The sequence below is a fragment of the Barbus barbus genome (assembly GCF_936440315.1).
Source record: "Barbus barbus genome assembly, chromosome: 46".
Classification (NCBI taxonomy): domain Eukaryota; kingdom Metazoa; phylum Chordata; class Actinopteri; order Cypriniformes; family Cyprinidae; genus Barbus; species Barbus barbus.
Genome location: NC_136724.1, coordinates 11,579,843 through 11,598,339, shown reverse-complemented (window position 1 = coordinate 11,598,339; position 18,497 = coordinate 11,579,843). Strand labels below are relative to the sequence as shown.

At 36.3% G+C, this 18,497-nt stretch overlaps 1 protein-coding gene across 2 annotated transcripts in view; it reads left to right on the top strand.

Annotated features, from left to right (window-relative positions):
* LOC306864962 (rotatin-like) overlaps nt 1-18,497 on the top strand; it is a 71,541-nt gene that overhangs the window by 29,765 nt on the left and 23,279 nt on the right. For both annotated transcript variants that reach the window (XM_079409279.1, XM_079409280.1), the window contains exons 23-30: nt 252-317; nt 494-685; nt 1,630-1,869; nt 6,317-6,461; nt 12,391-12,563; nt 16,271-16,490; nt 16,760-16,888; nt 17,087-17,197. In XM_079409279.1, the coding sequence (XP_079265405.1) occupies nt 252-317; nt 494-685; nt 1,630-1,869; nt 6,317-6,461; nt 12,391-12,563; nt 16,271-16,490; nt 16,760-16,888; nt 17,087-17,197 (1,276 nt within the window). The remainder of the gene's footprint in view (nt 1-251; nt 318-493; nt 686-1,629; nt 1,870-6,316; nt 6,462-12,390; nt 12,564-16,270; nt 16,491-16,759; nt 16,889-17,086; nt 17,198-18,497) is intronic.

Below are 18,497 nucleotides of genomic sequence, written 5' to 3'. Positions count from 1 at the left end.
AATTTTCCAAATCAATTCTGATGAAGAAGCAACCTCATGTACATCTTAGATGGCCTGAGAGTGAGCAAATATAAGGAAATATTCATTTTTGGTGAACTGGTCCCTTAAATGGATACTTCACCCAAAAATTAAATTAAGTGGGGTCCATTGTTGTTTTGGACTGTAATGACTTTCGTTGTATAGACAGAAACACACAAAAACCAGAATGCTTTGGCTCACGCTACATTTCAACATCTTTGTTTCCTGATCAGGACTGATAAAGCTGGCTCAGACGCAGGCTTGTCTTCCTTCTCGCTGCCTGCTGCCATTATACGGAGGTAAATCACATCCATTACGCCATTCTAGCTGTGCATTAAAAGAAATGGCCGTTTAATTTCATCGTAACCTTACTTTCAGAGGTGTCATGGGTAAATGAAATGGTGATTTAACTATTATTTGACATATTAAATGCATATTAATTGCATATTAAATGTTATCTCATAATTTCTCACAGATATAATCTGCCGTTTCAAGCTCCTTCACACCATGCAGTGAGTCCCTACTGTTCAGTTCTTCCTCCATACTCAGATTTGCTGAGTCTGAAGCCTGCCTGGGAAGCACTGCAGATCACCTGGAACACAGCATGGCATTCTGGGATTGATGGACTGCTAGAGCATCTGAGGGGTTTTAGGAGCGATGTACCTGAGTAAGTTGGATTTGGGTTTTCAAGGATTTTAAATGTAATTTAATGTGTAACACTTTACAATAAGATTTCATTTGTTCATATTAGTTAAATGCATGAACTAAGAATGAACAATACTTCTATGGGATATATTAATATGTCAGTGGTAATTTCAACATTTACTTATACGTTTTTAAAATTAAAAGTTAAGCATTTGCTAACATTAATGCACTGTAGACTAATGTGAATAAACAGTGAACAGTTATATTTTACATTATATTTTACTTACTAACATTAACATGGACTAAAACCTAATAAGTGAATTTAGAAAATTTTATATTTATTTGTTTATAAACACTAAAATTGTATTGAGCGTTAGAAGTTTTGGGAAGTAAATCTAGATCATCTTAAGAGTTAAGATAGATCGCTTTCATTGTTGAACTGTTCAAAAACTTTAGCAGTGTACAATTTATGTTTTAGGATAAATGTCATTTTAATACGCAGCAGCTGTTGTTTTGTTGCCAAGATTAAAATGATTACAGATCTGCTGGCAGTAAACCTGTCTGGCCTTCTTAAAGAAATAAATGAAAAAAATTTAATTCTGTCATTATTTACTGTCATCCCAAACCTGTACGATGTTATTTATCTGTGGAAGGAAACTTTTATTTATTTATTTTGAAGAATCTTTATGTAACACTTGCAATATATTAACAGCTCATCTGTGTAAAACTCAAAGAAAAAAAATAATTGCCATAAAAAGTTCCTTATGATCTTTTGAAGCCATATGATAGCTTTGTGCGAAGAATCAGACAAATGTATTTATATTACTTTATAATCATCAGCAAAGGTTATATCTAAGACACGTTTGCATCCAGAAATTAAAAACATTTACTTTCTGAATTCTGGAGTTCTGAATGGCTTAATGTTTTCTCGCTACACTTCTTTAACCCTAATTTTTTACTTCGAAGGTTTCATGGTGAACTGGCGCTATCTGAATCTCAGGTGGTGGTCTTAAGAATAAGCAACTTAAGGTCCGGGTTACAGGACTGTGTTCACGCGGTACGGGACGCGAGCTCCCACAGCATCGTGACCTTCGCCATGACCAGGATGCACCTGTACCTCCTCGCAGACCGCCTTGCACTCAAATCCACCGCTCAGAGCAGCAAGAACATACTGCAAACCCTGAGCTGGCACAACGCTGTAGAGAGGTAAGCTCTCTGTGTGTGATCTATTGATTTTTTTTTTTCCTGTATCTCCAGATTTGTTATTTGTGTTCACCAGGCATGACTTTGCATGAGCTTGATGAAGTGCACCAGCATATCACAGCGCTAAACAATGAATGCGCTGACACATTCAGACACGAAGCAGAACAATGTTTTATCTTTGGCAAAATAGAGCTTAGAAATTACACTAAATATAGTACTGTTCAAAAGTTTAAGGTCAGATATTTTTAACATTTTTTTTCTGAAAGAAATTAATTCTTTTGTTCAGCAAAGATGCATTAAATTGATCAAAAGTGACAGTAAAGACATTTATAATGTTACAGAAGACTTCTCTTAAATAAATGCTGTTATTTTGAACTTTCTATTTATCAAAGAATCCTGAAAAAAATGTATCATGGGTTCCGCACAACTGATAATAATATTTTATGTTTCTTGAGCCCCAAAACAGCATATACAGTGGTGTGAAAAAGTGTTGGCCCCCTTTCTGATGTTTTATTTTTTTTGCATGTTTGTCACACTTGAATGTTTCAGATCATCAAACAAATTTAAATATTAATCAAAGATAACACAAGTAAACACAACTTGGGTTTTTTTTTTTTATGAAGGGAAAACAAAATTCAAACCCACATGGCGCAGTGTGAAAAAGTGTTAAAACATAACTGTGGTTTATCACTCCTGAGTTCAGTTTCTCTAGCCACACCCAGGCCTGATTACTGCCACACCTGTTCGCAATCAAGAAATCACTTAAATAGGACCTGCCTGACAAAGTGAAGTAGACCAAAAGATCCTCAAAAACTACACATCATGTTGAGATCCAAAGAAATTCAGGAACAAATGAGAAAGAAAGTAATTGAGATCTATCAGTCTGGAAAAGGTTATAAAGCCATTTCTAAAGCTTTGGGACTCCAGCGAACCACAGTGAGAGCCATTATCCACAAATGGCGAAAACATGGAACAGTGATGAACCTTCCAAGGGTTTGCCGGCTGACTAAAATTACCCCAAGAGCGCAGCGACGACTCATCCAAGAGGTCACAAAAGACCCCACAACAACATCTAAAGAACTGCAGGCCTCACTTGCCTCAGTTAAGGTCAGTGTTCATGACTCCACCATAAGAAAGAGACTGGGCAAAAATGGCCTGCATGGCAGAGTTCCAAGATGAAAACCGCTGCTGAGCAAAAAGAACACAAAGGCTCGTCTCAGTTTTGCCAGAAAACATCTTGATGATCACTAAGACTTTTGGGAAAATACTCTGTGGACTGACGAGACACAAGTTGAACTTTTTGGAAGGTGTGTCCCATTACATCTGGCGTAAAAGTAACACAGCATTTCAGAAAAAGAACATCATACCAACAGTAAAATATGGTGGTGGTAGTGTGATGGTCTGGGGCTGTTTTGCTGCTTCAGGACCTGGAAGACTTGCTGTGATAAATGGAACCATGAATTCAGCTGGTTACCAAAAAATCCTGAAGGACAATGTCTGGCCATCTGTTCGTGACCTCAAGCTGAAGCGAACTTGGGTTCTGCAGCAGGACAATGGTCCAAAACACACCAGCAAATCCACCTCTGAATGCCTGACGAAAAAGAAAATGAAGACTTTGGAGTGGCCTAGTCAAAGTCCTGACCTGAATCCTATTGAGATGCTGTGGCATGACCTTAAAAAGGTGGTTCATGCTCGACAACCCTCCAATGTGGCTGAATTACAACAATTCTGCCAAAACTCCTCCACAGCGCTGTAACAGACTCATTGCAAGTTATCGCAAACGCTTGATTGCAGTTGTTGCTAAGAGTGGCCCAACCAGTTATTAGGTTTAGGGGGCAAGCACTTTTTCACACAGGGCCATGTGGGTTTGGATTTTGTTTTCCCTTCATAATAAAAAACTTCATTCAAAAACTGCATGTTGTGTTTACTTGTGTTATCTTTGATTAATATTTAAATTAGTTTGATCTGAAACATTAAATTGTGACAAACATGCAAAAAAAAAAAAAAATATCAGGAAGGGGACCAACACTTTTTCACACCACTGTATGTATGATTTTTTTGATGGATTATGACTGAAGACTGGAGTAAAGGCAGCTGAAAATTAAGCTTTGCCATCACAGGACATTTTAAATATATTCAAATAGAAAATAGTTCTTTAAAATTGTACTGTTTATTTACAATATTACTGTTTTACTGCCTCTTTGATCATATAAAATGTAATATAAAAAACAGTGCTGTCAAATGATTAAACGCGATTAATCGCATCCAAAATACTGTTTTTTGTTTTACATAATACAGGTGCTGGTCATAAAATTAGAATATCATGAAAAAGTTGATTTATTTCAGTAATACCATTCAAAAACTGAAACTTGTATATTAGATTCATTCATTACACACAGACTGATATATTTCAAATGTTTATTTCCTTTAATTTTGACGATTATAACTGACAACTAATGAAAGTCCCAAATTCAGTATCTCAGAAAATTAGAATATTGTGAAAATGTTCAATATTGAAGACCCCTGGTGCCACACTCTAATCAGCTAATGAACTCAAAACACCTGCAAAAGCCTTTAAATGGTCTCTCAGTCTAGTTCTGTAGGCTACACAGTCATGGGGAAGACTGCTGACTTGACAGTTGTCCAAAAGATGACTTTTGATACCTTGCACAAGGAGGGCAAGACACAAAAGGTCATTGCTAAAGAGGCTGGCTGTTCACAGAGCTGTGTCCAAGCACATTAATAGAGAGGCGAAGGGAAGGACAAGATGTGGTAGAAAAAAGTGTACAAGCAATAGGGATAACCGCACCCTGGAGAGGATTGTGAAAAAAAACATTCAAAAATGTGGGGGAGATTCACAAAGAGTGGACTGCAGCTGGAGTCAGTGCTTCAAGAACCACCACACACAGACGTATGCAAGACATGGGTTTCAGCTGTCGCTTTCTTTGTGTCAAGCCACTCTTGAACAAGAGACAGCGTCAGAAGCGTCTTGACTGGACTGCTGCTGAGTGGTCCAAAGTTATGTTCTCTGATGAAAGTAAATTTAGCATTTTCTCTGGAAATCAAGGTCCCAGAGTCTGGAGGAAGAGAGGAGAGGCACATAATCCACGTTGCTTGAGGTCCAGTGTAAAGTTTCCAGTCATTGATGGTTCGGGGTGCCATGTCATCTGCTGGTGTTGGTCCATTGTGTTTTCTGAGGTCCAAGGTCAACGCAGCCGTCTACCAGGAAGTTTTAGAGCACTTCATGCTTCCTGCTGCTGACCAACTTTATGGAGATGCAGATTTCATTTTCCAACAGGACTTGGCACCTGCACACACTGCCAAAGCTACCAGTACCTGGTTTAAGGACCATGGTATCCCTGTTCTTGATTGGCCAGCAAACTCGCCTGACCTTAACCCCATAGAAAACCTATGGGGTATTGTGAAGAGGAAGATGCAATACGCCAGACCCAACAATTAAAGAAGAGCTGAAGGCCACTATCAGAGCAACATGGGCTCTCATAACACCTGAGCAGTGCCACAGACTGATCGACTCCATGCCACGCCGCATTGCTGCAGTAATCCAGGCCAAAGGAGCCCCAACTAAATATTGAGTGCTGTACATGCTCATACTTTTCATGTTCATACTTCAGTTGGCCAACATTTCTAAAAATATTTATTTTGCATTGGTCTTAATTGATATTCAAATTTTCTGAGATACTGAATTTGGGACTTTCATTAGTTGTCAGTTATAATCATCAAAATTAAAGGAAATAAACATTTGAAATATATCAGTCTGTGTGTAATGAATGAATCTAATATACGAGTTTCAGTTTTTGAATGGTATTACTGAAATAAATCAACTTTTTCATGATATTCTAATTTTATGACCAGCACCTGTATATGTATGTGTACGGTTTATTTATAATGTATATATAAATTCACACACAAACAGTATATATTTTGAAAATATTTACATGTGTATATACATTTATACATTCATATTATTATATTATATATAACTATATAAACACATTTTTCTTAAATATATACACTCATTTATTATGTAAACAAAAACTTTTATTTTGGATGTGATTTAATGGTTTGACAGCACTAATAAAAAATCTTAGTAGTATAATGGTAGTATAAAACAATGCAGTGCAATAAATTGTGCATGTGTTTAACCAGTGAATGCACACAGTTTAAAGTATTTTGCAATAACCGTTTTAAAAATAATATACAATTACACAATATTTTACACTCTTGTAAGGCACATATTTGAACCCTTTGAACATTGAGAAATATATAGAAAATGATGCATATTGTAGCAATATATCACTATATAACTGTTTTAATGTATTTTTAATTAAATAAATACAGCCATGGTAGGAGACTTCTCTCAAAACATTAAAAGTCTTACCAACCCCAAACATTTGAATAATAAAGTAAACTCTTTTTATTAATCTGACAGATTTCTGATGGTACGTCCAGCTTGCCGTCAAGATGAGAGGCTGTTGGTGAACATTGTGTCATTCCTCAACACCTTCTTCAAGAAGAACCAGTCTGAATTGGACCACCAGGACCTAAAATGGCTCTTAGAATTACTCCTAAACCAGGTATTCCTGAATAAACCATAGCTGTCTTGAATCTGTTATGGATGAGTGCCTGCATTTCTCCGAGATTACTTTGGAGACCTCGTAAAACAATAAAGAGTCTATTGTATCTTGGTAATTAAATTAGTTTGCCCTTCTGCCTCAGATGAACACAGTGTGGTGTATTTATTAAGAAGAGCTGAAATAAATCACACTGCGGAGCAATAGAAATACATTAATATCGTATTAACGCTTGTAACGGAGGGCCGTTCATCAGTTGTCAGTGTTTTTGTTTCTCACACTGGGGATGAATGGCTTTATTTCTTAAAAGTCTGTTCCTGCCTTACCTCGCATTGTGTATGTATGCAAACAAACCTGCCTTGGCGCCTGACAGAGAACACTGGGTTTGATGAAACGGCTGGTGGGGGAGGTGGTGAAATGCGGAGAGCATCCACAGTCGCTGGAGTGTTTCTCAAACATCTGTGCTGTCTATATGAAACACAGGCACTACAGTGCTTTTATATATATATATATATATATATATATATATATATATAATGGTGCCTGCTGAAGCAAGCACATACTTATTAATATTCTTTTGCACCACATTTTAAAATGTAACCCATCCTGCATCATTAGAGCTTCGGACATGAATGATTGCTCAAATAGTGCAGCTTAATGAGGAGGAGTACATTATTTACTTTGGAATGTTCTAGCAACCACCTGCAAGTGCTGTTATTCATAACTAAACCTATTAAAAATCATTTTTGGTAATTAAAATATAATAAAGCTGAGATAAAATAAAAAATATTAGATGAAAACCATGAAGAAACTTAAATCAATATATTGCTTTGTCAGCTAACCAAAATAAATGTAGTTGGATTACTAAAGTTACAGAAACTGAAATTAAAATAAATGAAAGCTAAATAGAAATATTAAACAACAAACTAACAAAACGTGAAGAACAATTACTAAAATTCAAATAAACAGTGAAAATATAACAAAAGCCAGTTCAAAATATAAATGAGTAGTACAATAGTATATAAATAATAATACTAGAAAAATGCTGGACTGCGAAACCACATACCAATGCCTTAGCAACCACCCACAACATCATTGCAATGGTTAGCAATCGACTAGAGAACCCTATGTAGGGCCATCCTGGCCCGTGTCTGAGAGCTTGACAGAATTACCAGCCCGAGTCCGTCCCGAGCCCGTCTTTTTTCCTCCTCCTCCCAAATCAGATTATACTGTTTTTTGCAATTAAAATAATTAAGTTTTATATATAATGGCAAAGTGATTATATTTAGTTTAGTTTTTTTTTTCTTTTTTTTTAAGTTAATTTAGAAAAACGTTTGGAGCATTTTTTTGTTCGTTAAGTAAGTTTTTTTTCTCTCTTAAAGTAACGACCAAGCGGCCAGCGGCAGACCGGCAGGCTGATCCATGTTTGATCAATTTAGCCTTCTCAAATCATCACGACTTGCCTAAAATAAAATCTATAGATATACTAAAACAGTTCAAGCATATAACAATGTTTAAACGTTAAACCTAGATAAATGTGCGCTGCATCCTAGTTTGTGCAGAGAGTGGAAGATAAAGCGCAGGTCATGGGAGGCACCAGCGCAATCTATTGCATTTTTTTCAATGGAAACAACTTGCGTCGTAATTTTTGCTCATAAAAGTAAGAGTAATACATCATTCGTGTGCACTCTCAATATCAAAACTTTTTTATAAAATAATTTGATAAAATAAAGAAAACGGTGCTCTTTCTGCCGTCTCGTCTTGAACAGGAGTGCTTCACAAAAATGAACCAAAAGTCAGCGAATACATGCCTGGCATAAATATATCTACAGAAACCTTTAAATTACTACTTAACGAAATAAATCAAATCGAAAACAAAAAGTCTTCCATTATAATTCGTGAAGATGCACTTCTCTCTAAAGGTGGGTCTAATGAGGAGACGGCGAGTCAGGATCATCATATTCATCTTTGCAACACTGACACAGACACTAGTTTATTAGTAAATAATTCAAATATCTCCTTACTATTTTCCCCCAACACATTCATGGTAATTACTTTTGCTGGGGCTTTGCAGCAAGCTTCAGCCTATTGCGTGCATTTGAACGTGGAACTCTTCAGCTGCGCTGACGGCTTGCTGCTGCTGCGGGACTCTAAACACCGTCGAGCCGCTCATGACAGTCGCGGCACGGTCTCGTGTTGTTTCCACCAGCGCGGCAATTTTTTTCATCACTAATTGATGGATGTCTAAAATATAAAAATAAGGAGAAGCCTAAAACAGGCCCGAGGCCCTTAGAATCGTCCTAACCCCCACCCCCCCTCCCCCTCCCTTACGGCGCTCCTGTGTGTGTGTGTGTGTGTATATGTATGTATGTATATGTGTATATATATGTGTGTGTGTGTATGTATGTATATGTTCTTAGCCTACAGATTAATAATGCTAAATGTAGATCAGAAACATCTTGTTACATCTGGTTTGAGTATTGGTTATAGATAGATAAATAGATGGTAAGAAAAATAACTGTATTTGCTGTATTTTAGTGAAAGTAATCTATAATTTTGCCTCTCATCGTGTTTCTGTTGTTGTTAAAATAACCGCGGCAGCTCTTGAACTTGGCGCTGGCGCACGTCCGGAGAGAGAGAGAGAGAGCGCACGGAGCTGAAAGGGCTTGAATAAAGCGCGTTTAGCGTTAGATAAAAATACGAGGATATTGCACTGAAAGATATTTACCATAAACGACCCTGAGCGCTTGTTATGCGATGATCCGCTCCGCTGTTTTGACGTGCTCGCGGTCCGGATGGATGCCAGGGAGCAGATCAAGGTTGTTATAGTTTTGAATTTTTAAATTCATTTTATTTTAATATTGTTTTCAAGTTTGCTATAAAATTCAATTTAGTTTTTATTAGTTTCATGAATATTTTTGTTAGTTTTAGTTTTTATTTTGTGAACGCATTTTTATTTAGTTTTTCTATAGTTAAGTTTTAGTTTCAGTTTTGATTAATGTTTAGCAGAATTAACAGATCACTTCCAGAGCGCAGGTCAAAGAAAGACGTAGGCATAATTTAACCTTATAGTGAGGCAAACGTCTAGCGACACAAAATTAATGCATGTTGAGATTGATTAGATGGTAAAAGTATACAAATATACACCACAGGAAGCAATCACGCCTTTTACTAATCTGTGTCATATCTAATGATGTGTGTTGAGATATTAATATGAAAATAAATGTAGCCTAATGTGGCTATATTAGATGTCTTTTTTTTCTTATTTAACCATAATCATAATATTGTAACTCTCGTGTCTTGTTCACTTTTCCGTGAACAGCCGCGCATAATTCTGAAATTCAATAATAACGGCAATGGCATTTAACAGTAAAGGCTCATATTTGAATGTTATTTTAATTTATGAAGAATTAAGCGTGTGTATGATGTGATTTAGCCTGTATGCACATTTGTTCGAAAGACAGAGTGATCACAAGATGCTAGGCAAAAGTTAGGCTATTGTTTACAGAAAGGATGCACTTTATCATCTTTTTTTTTTCTTCTGTTAATTATGTTGCGCTGCGTGTCTGTTTTTCTTCAAAGCACCAACTTAGAATGCCTAATGTTGGTTTGATTGCTTGTTACATGAGAAAATAAATGTTTGCCTACCTGATGTAACAGATTAAATGCGGGTGCGGTTCGGGTCGCTACTCACGGTCTTTACAGTCAAACGGTTCTGGTCTTGTACAGAATTAATTTAGTGCTGCTGTGCCACACGATTGTGAAAACGATTGTTTATTTTTGATAATTATTATTTTATTTCAGTTAGTTTTTCAATAACTGTTGTTAGTTTCGTTTAAGTTTTTAAATTATTTGGACATTTTTATTTCAGTTTACGAAATAGTTTTTTCATCAATCGTTTTGTCTTAGTTTTAGTCTTCGTTTACGAAAATAACCTTGGTGCGGATGCGGTCGCCTTTTGAAAATGAGTTATATAAGTATTTAAGGATAAAAGACTCGAGTTGCTTTTAAAATATTCACAAGTCCTTTTCCTCGAGTCGAGTAAAGTCTGGAGTCATTTCAGGGCAAGTCAAGTCTGAAGGCGACTCCAGTCCGAGCCCGTCTCTGCAGTGTTAATTTCATTGACGAAGACGACGACGAAAAATATTCGTCGACGAACCTTTTTTCTGTGACTAAGACGAGACGTTGACGAGCTAAAACTAATATCTGATGATAAAAACTGTGACGAAATGTATGCACGTCTTCGTTAACAAGACGAGACGGGACTAAAATGTTATTTGAGGACTACGGGACATTCAAAATACATCCTGTATAGGCTAAGTTAACTGTCTTGTCTTTCAAAATGTGCGTCTCTGTCATTGGATAAGGTGCGTTTGCATGGCAGCCGCAGTGGACGGATAGGCTACCAAAACGCGAACTAGCGATCTGAAACAATGGCCTCAGCACCCGAAGGGTTAGGGAGTGGGTGACCAGACGTCTCGTTTTCCCCGGGAGTCACAATTCATTGTCGATTAACTTAAAGTCAGTGAAGGTGCGATAGGCAGAATCGCGCTGAAAGAAGTGCTCTCTCTCGCGCACGCTCCACTTCTTCAGTTCTCATACAGCGCGCGATCAGTTCTCAGTGCTCAAATACACACACAGCAGTCCAAATGTCTCTCATGTAGAGTATCTCACGGAAATACAGTCCGTTATGGTTTAAGTGAGCTTAAACAGGTGGGTGAAAACTGAATGTATGTCAGTAGGCTATTACATACGTACCTTCCGTCTTAAATGGACAGCATTCCTAATTATCTGTGTCATAAATGTTAACCAACAAAAGATGTTAAATAAATGTATACTTAAGTAAACCTACTGTATCTGAAAAATGAGTTTAATTTATATCTCTACCAAAAAATTACAATTTATTCCAGTTTTTCCAAATTCAATCCTTGATTCAAATTTCTCATAATAACTAAGCTTAATTGATTTGGTCTAAAGAGAGAAGTATTGATGACTATTTTTGTTTGAATACTACATATAAAATAGCTACCAAAATAAATGTTGGTAACTGCAGTTTGACTAAAAGTAATGACTAAAAGTTGACAAAAATGCAATGACTTTTCGTCGACTAAAACTAGACTAAAACTATGATAGACTCAAATGACTAAAATGTGACTAAGACTATTAAGCATTTTCGTCTCAAGATAAAGACTAAAACTAAATCAAAAATGCCTGCCAAAATTAACACTGCATCTCTGCCATCAGACACATTTTGTTTGCATTTATTTTTGTCTTATATTAAGTATCCTGATATACATAATGTTATGCATAAACACCATTTTAAAGGAATATTAAAATGTTCACTGTATAAGGAATTATTTTTGTGATTTATTTATATAACATTATTAGGCTACATGTTATATAAAGCTTGAAGCATCAGCGTCGGCATCGGTATCGACCGATCACCATGACAAGAAATCAGTACTCTGTATCAGCTGCAAAAATCCTGATCGGAGCATCCCTACTTTTCATTACTAAAATTTAATGAAACCATTAAAATGGAATCCAGAAAATGAATGGAAAAACTGAATTTGGTAATAAAAAAAATAAAAAAATGTGAAAGAGAGAAAAAAAAAGGATTTCATAGGGCCTTGAAAATTTAATTTTTGTTAAACTTTTAATAAATTGCTGTTAAATTGTGAAAGTGTCATGATTTCTTCAGAAAGTGTAAAATCTACGTAGTCAGTGTTGTGTAAATCTTTATCTAAATATGAAGGAATTTTATTTCTAGTGCTGCTGACTGAGGAATTTGTAATAAAGCTGCTGTTTTTAGTGTCATTCCTATGGCAGATGAGGATGGTGTCATCAAATTGTGTTCAGCTGAATCTGGAGGTATCCGATAGCCGTAATTGACAGATCGCATTGTTAAGTACCTGTGTGTCCATGTGTGTAGGAGTCGCACACCTTGCTAAACCTGTTGCTGAGTGGTGAAGTGCAGACCCACACACGGATCCAGTCACACGGGGAAGCAGACAAGCTCCAGGCCCACCTCAGTCACCAGCTACAGAGAGAACTGACAGGACTCTTCAACACTCTGCTGCTTCGATTGACACACACTTCTGACAGGTAACACACACACACACAGCGGAGGGTGATACAAACGCAGGATAATGACTCTCAAACTGAATGAGTCACTCTCACACACACAAAATGACTCACTTGACTCATTTAGCGACAGACTCACACTTACTGACTCACTCGTAGTCTTTAACACATGCAGTGAGCCATCTATCTATAGAATAGACCCACCCACACACATCTATCTATAGAATAGACCCACACACTGATTGTACTGAAATACAAATTGTATTTCTAACCATTTCTCTTGACTGTTAGGCCATAATATACTACAATTCAAAAGTTTGGGGTTGGTAAGATTTTTAAAATGTTACTGAAAGAAAATGTTTAAAAAGAATAATGTTGTGAAATATTATTAATATAGTTATATTTTAACAATGCAATTTATTCCTGTGATGCAAAGCTAAATTTTCAGCAACCATTACTCCAGTCTTCAGTGTCACATCCTTCAGTAATCATTCTAATATGCTGATTTGTTGCTCAAAAATATTATCAGGGTTGAAAACAGCTGCTTAATATTTTTATGGAACCTTTTTTTAGGATTCTTAAATGCTGTTCTTTTAAAATTTCAGTTCATTAATTTTAAACCTTTTGTAACAAATGTATTTATTGTCAGATTTGATCAATTTAATACATACTTGCTGATTATAACCCTGCTGACACCAAGCTTCAAATGGTAGGCCTATTTACCAGGGTATTCCAGTTATTGTAGCTAAATCATGGCTTGAAAATAATTTTTTGGTTTTTACTTGGTAGCACTGGTGCTCACACCAAAAAAAACACAACTACAATTTATATATCAAGGAACTGCTTAACCCTTTTTGCTGTGAAACGGGGCGTTGTCCTGTATGAAATTTGTTGGCTGATTGGGAGATGTTTGCAGGGAAGGAACCGCATGTTGCCGAAGGAGGTTCTGATAAACATTTGCATTTACTCTGCCATATAGCTATATAAGAGGCCCAACTCCTGCTGCACAAAACATCCCCCAAACCATGACACTTCCTCTTCCACCTTTCACTAACACTAACTAACTTCACACACTTTGGATTCAGTCTTTCCCTAATTTGACATGGAACATAATGTTTCCCATCATACCCAATTAAATTAAACTTTTCATCACTAAAGTGAACTTTGTACCAGTTCTCTCTCCACACAACATGCTCCTCAGCAAAGGTGAGTGTAGCATTTTGATTCTTTCTGCTGATGAGAGGCTTCATCATTGCAGAGGGTACTTTCAGTTCGACTTCTCTTAAACATGCTGAGACAGATCATTACCCTGTCAGGAGTGAACTGGCAAGAAATTCCAGCTGCAGTGTTGAACCGATTCCCTATTGAGTCTCTGCATTATCATGTCCTCTCGTGCATTTGTCTTTTGTGGATGACCAGCTTTTTGGGGGGACTTGAATGAGTTCCATACAATACAATAACTTTTCAATTTCAGCAATAACTGTTCTTTTTAAAAAATTTAATTTTTTATTTTTTTTTATACTGTGCTTTAGAATACAATTAATTTATGAAAGATACTTTTTAAAAACTGCCCTTCCACTCCTGTTAGGATAAGTGGGACTAAGCAGTGACCTTGAAATGTGGAAAATTGTATGATTCTCTAATATTGATCTCCACTGTATGTGTATATATAATTAAAATTAAAGATTAAAAGGTATGATTAAAGATTAAAAGCTTCAACAGTCAAACCTGAATACTTTGCCGCACACTGTATCTCTTGTGCTTGACACTCTCCTGTGTTTAATCAAGCTCTCGCACTTAAAATGTGTGGATTCAGTAGCGAACACAGTGTTACCTGCAACCTCTGTCCCACAGCCTTTACAGTGAACGCAGTGCAATGAGCCTTTTTCATAGCAAAGCCACTCTTTCAGCCACTTTCATCGAAAGCTTTAAGCCTCCTTTTCCGCTGATGGATCCACGTGATCTCCATCACCAACTCCAGGTGTTATATTACATGTAATTTTAGGCGGCTTTAAAGAAATGCGTTCTTTTCATCTTTTCTCTTCTCACTTTATATTTTGCATGCTAGTTAGCTCCCTGTCACATAACAGTGGGGCACAGTGAAAGGGAGTGACAATATTAACCAATCTGGAAAATCTGCATTAAAGCTAAGAATGTACAGATGAAGTTTAATTGGTTATAATGTTGGATACAATGGTGGACAGGTCACTGTAGCAGCTCACAGCAGGCATATACTGTGCAGTAATTAGTGAATGTTTTGTAGAGAAGTGATATGGTTTGCACCACAACAATTATTTGCATTTGCAAAAATGCTCCCATATGTATTTTATCACACAGATTAAATTCCGGGAGCATATGCAACCAAATGGTCACAAATTCAAACCTTGTAAATATCTTTCATTGAAAAGTTATGTATTACATGTCAGCAAAATATTATGTAGTAAACCTCAAACCTGTGTTTCCCATATGCACACCACAGAAACATGTACGCTAACCTCCACTTCACAGCCCCAAGAAGCTTCTAAGATTTTTTTTTTTGAGTAAAAGAATGATATCATTCTTTGATCTGAGTCTTTTTTCTAACAGGATGATTGGTTTGGAGCCCGCTGTGCATTTTAATTAAATCTTCAAGTGTGTTCAAAAGCTGTAGCTGCTATTGAGCTTAGTGTGCACCTGTGGTTAGTGAGGTTGCGAAAACACTCTGTCACATCTGTTTGCTCCCCAAAACACACTCATTGAAAGTATTTAGTCTGACAAGGCAGATTTGTTATTCCAAAAACACTCCTCCTTTTCGCTCTGCCGTACATGCATAAAATGTTTTACTATCCTCATTAGGAGTCTTCTCCTTCTACCTGCCATCTGGGGGGAAATACAAATCTAATGACGCTTTTGATTTAATTTTGATTCAAATTAAATCTTCTGAAAAGTCCTTGAAGATCCGTAAATTGGAAACCCCCACTGTTTGTTGTTGATGTATCAAGACCCTGTAATGCAAATCTGATCTACTAAGACATTTCCCTGCATACATTTTCAGTTTATGAGCAGCAATCTAACAGGTATCATTTGTTTGGGGTGCTTGTTATGGCACTTCTATATTATAATTGTTTGTAATCCATAATAGAAGAAAAGTATTTTGGAAAAACAGCATGAACGTGTTCCTTAGCAAAATACACATGGATGGAGTGGTTTGATGCTGCAAGAAGAATAGAAGGTGTAAATAATTTGAATGAATTAAAATTTAACAAATAGATTAAATTAAATTCACACAATCAGGACGTTTTATTTTATTAATTTTTTTTTACTTTCAAATCTGTAACGTTTTGATTACCAGCCCTTGTCTTGAAGTACTTGGTCAAAACAAAACAAAACACTACAATAAAATAAACGCATGATCCTTCAGAAATCATTTTAATATGATGATTTGGTGCTCATTTTTTTTTTTTATTATCAATGTCAAGTTGTGCTGCTATTTCTGCAGAAGCCATGATACATTTTGTTATTCGAGATTCTTTGAAATGAACATTTATTTAAAATAGAACTCTTTTGTAACTTTATAAATTTCTTTACAGTCATCTTTGATCATTTTAAATAGTCCTCGCTAAGTACTACTGTATCTTATTGACCCCATACTTTTGAAGAGTAATGTATATTGTGCTTCATACTAAGTTGAAGATCCCGATTATGACAACTGTTTCTCACTCGTTTGCATTTGTCATCTTTTTTTAAAGGATGTGTGAGGTTCTGTCTGGGCCGTTTGCCTCTGAACTGTCTCTGCGCCTGCTACAGTGCCTGCGCTTGTCCGACGCTCCATGTTTCTACGGCCTGCCATCTCTAGAGCGCACTCTCAGGACCATGGCCCATGTGACCGCTCTGCCCGGCTGGAGCACACACACACGCAGCATGGATCCAAACACACTCTACCTCAAGTACCTCAATGGCCTCTTGGAAGTATGCATACACACATGTGCTCAAGTGCCTCGGTTACACACTAGAATATATTTTGCACAGATTATATACACTTCCTGTTGCTGTCATCCACACAGAACACATTAAACGCACATTCACACTCAGAGTCCAAGATGTTCCCAAACACTTGAGCATGAATCACTTCATACCGACCAACCTGTGTCTCAGCTGCATCTCATTTCGCATGATGAAATTAATTTTTCTCCAGACTGATAATTATGATCTTGTTCCTTTTTGACTGCTCTTCCCAGGTCATCTCTTCATTCTACGTAGATTTGGGCGGAAACTCGATGTCCTTCATGGGCAAAGGAGTGACAAAAAACGCAGTTATCTGCCTGCTTCATCTGTCACATGAAATGATGAAGGAAAGTAAAATCGAGGTCAGAAATGCAATTGACATTGATATCACAAGGCTTTGAATCTGACACTAGGGGGTGCTAAAACTTCTTTTAATCAAGTTAGTGAATGCGATATTGGCCGATTATATCGGTTTGTCACTAGAAATCTGTATAATATTAAGTTGAATGGTTATCAGTACAGCAGTACTCCATATTTAGAGTGTTTGTGTGTTGTTTAAGGACTGTGTATCCTTGTGGTCTCTGGGCCGTGAGCAAAGTTCTGATGGGCAGAGTGCCACCCAGCTTGGCTTGGCCTGGTTAATTCCCCTGTGGGTGGACCGAGACCCTGAGGTGAGACCTTCATGTAGAATGCACATTATAGCTATACAGTAGGTAATTATATGGTGGCCGAGAGAGCTCAACGCGCTGCAACTTCAGGAAACACATGCAAATAGGCAAAGCACCAGCAAATCAAGAAAACATCTTCATCAGTTTGACAGCAGGTGGTGCAACTGCTCACAACACAAACAAATAAAGAAACGCACTGCAAATGCTCACAACACAACCAAATAAATTTTATTTGCAGTGCTTTTATTTTTTTTGGTTGTGTTGTGAGCATTTGCAGTGCGTTTCTTTATTTGTTTGTGTTGTGAGCAGTTGCACCACCTGCTGTCAAACTGATGAAGATGTTTTCTTGATTTGCTGGTGCTTTGCCTATTTGCAGCACGTTGAGCTCTCTCGGCCACCGTATAATTAACATAAAGTGCTGTTTTGAATACGTTTTGAAAGCTTACATGTCCTTTGGTGTGGCATGCTAAAGTTAATCTAGAACTGTTTTAAATAGCATTTGCTTATTATTTTATAATTATTATGAATTCAGTTTGCTGTAAAGATGATAATTGGAGTTTTTTAAATGATTAATTTACTTTTACACCATTGGACCAATTAAAATTAAATATTGATGGTGAAAGTCGATTACTGTAAAAATTGTGAAAAACAAAATAATGGTGAATAGTTGACAGTTTTGGTATAATAGATAGATAGTTTGATATAATTTTTACATAAATATTTGGAATTAGCCTTTAGTTTTGTATTTTCAGCTTTAATTTTAGTTTAGGCTTTAGTAATTTATAATAATTTTTTGTAATTTGAATTAGTTTATTTTTGAATATTATGATATTAATAACATTTTAAGTATTAAAATTAAGATTAATTAAAATGTTATTTTTATTTCTATTTAAGTTTAAGTAATGTAGTACTTAAACTTATTATCAGTTAGTTGCGAAGGCAAAATTTTGTTATTTGTCGGTTTCATCTAATATTTATATAATTGAAGTGTATTTCAATTATTTTTATTAGTTTTTTTTTTGTTTGATTTAGTTAACAGCACCCTCAGTTAAAGAACAAAAAAACAAACATTAATATAAATTTCTACCTACAATGTTTATTTTGACAAGTCAGTGGACATCCTATGTGTCTATAATATATACAGTACCCTCCAAATGTATTGGAACAGTAAAGACAAAATTGCTCTGTTGGCTGTGGAGTCAAGACATTTACAATTATGATTAAAAGATGAATATGAGACAAAACTACAGAATGTCACATTTTATTATTGGGTGATTTAACACAAAGAAGTTCAGCACTTTTA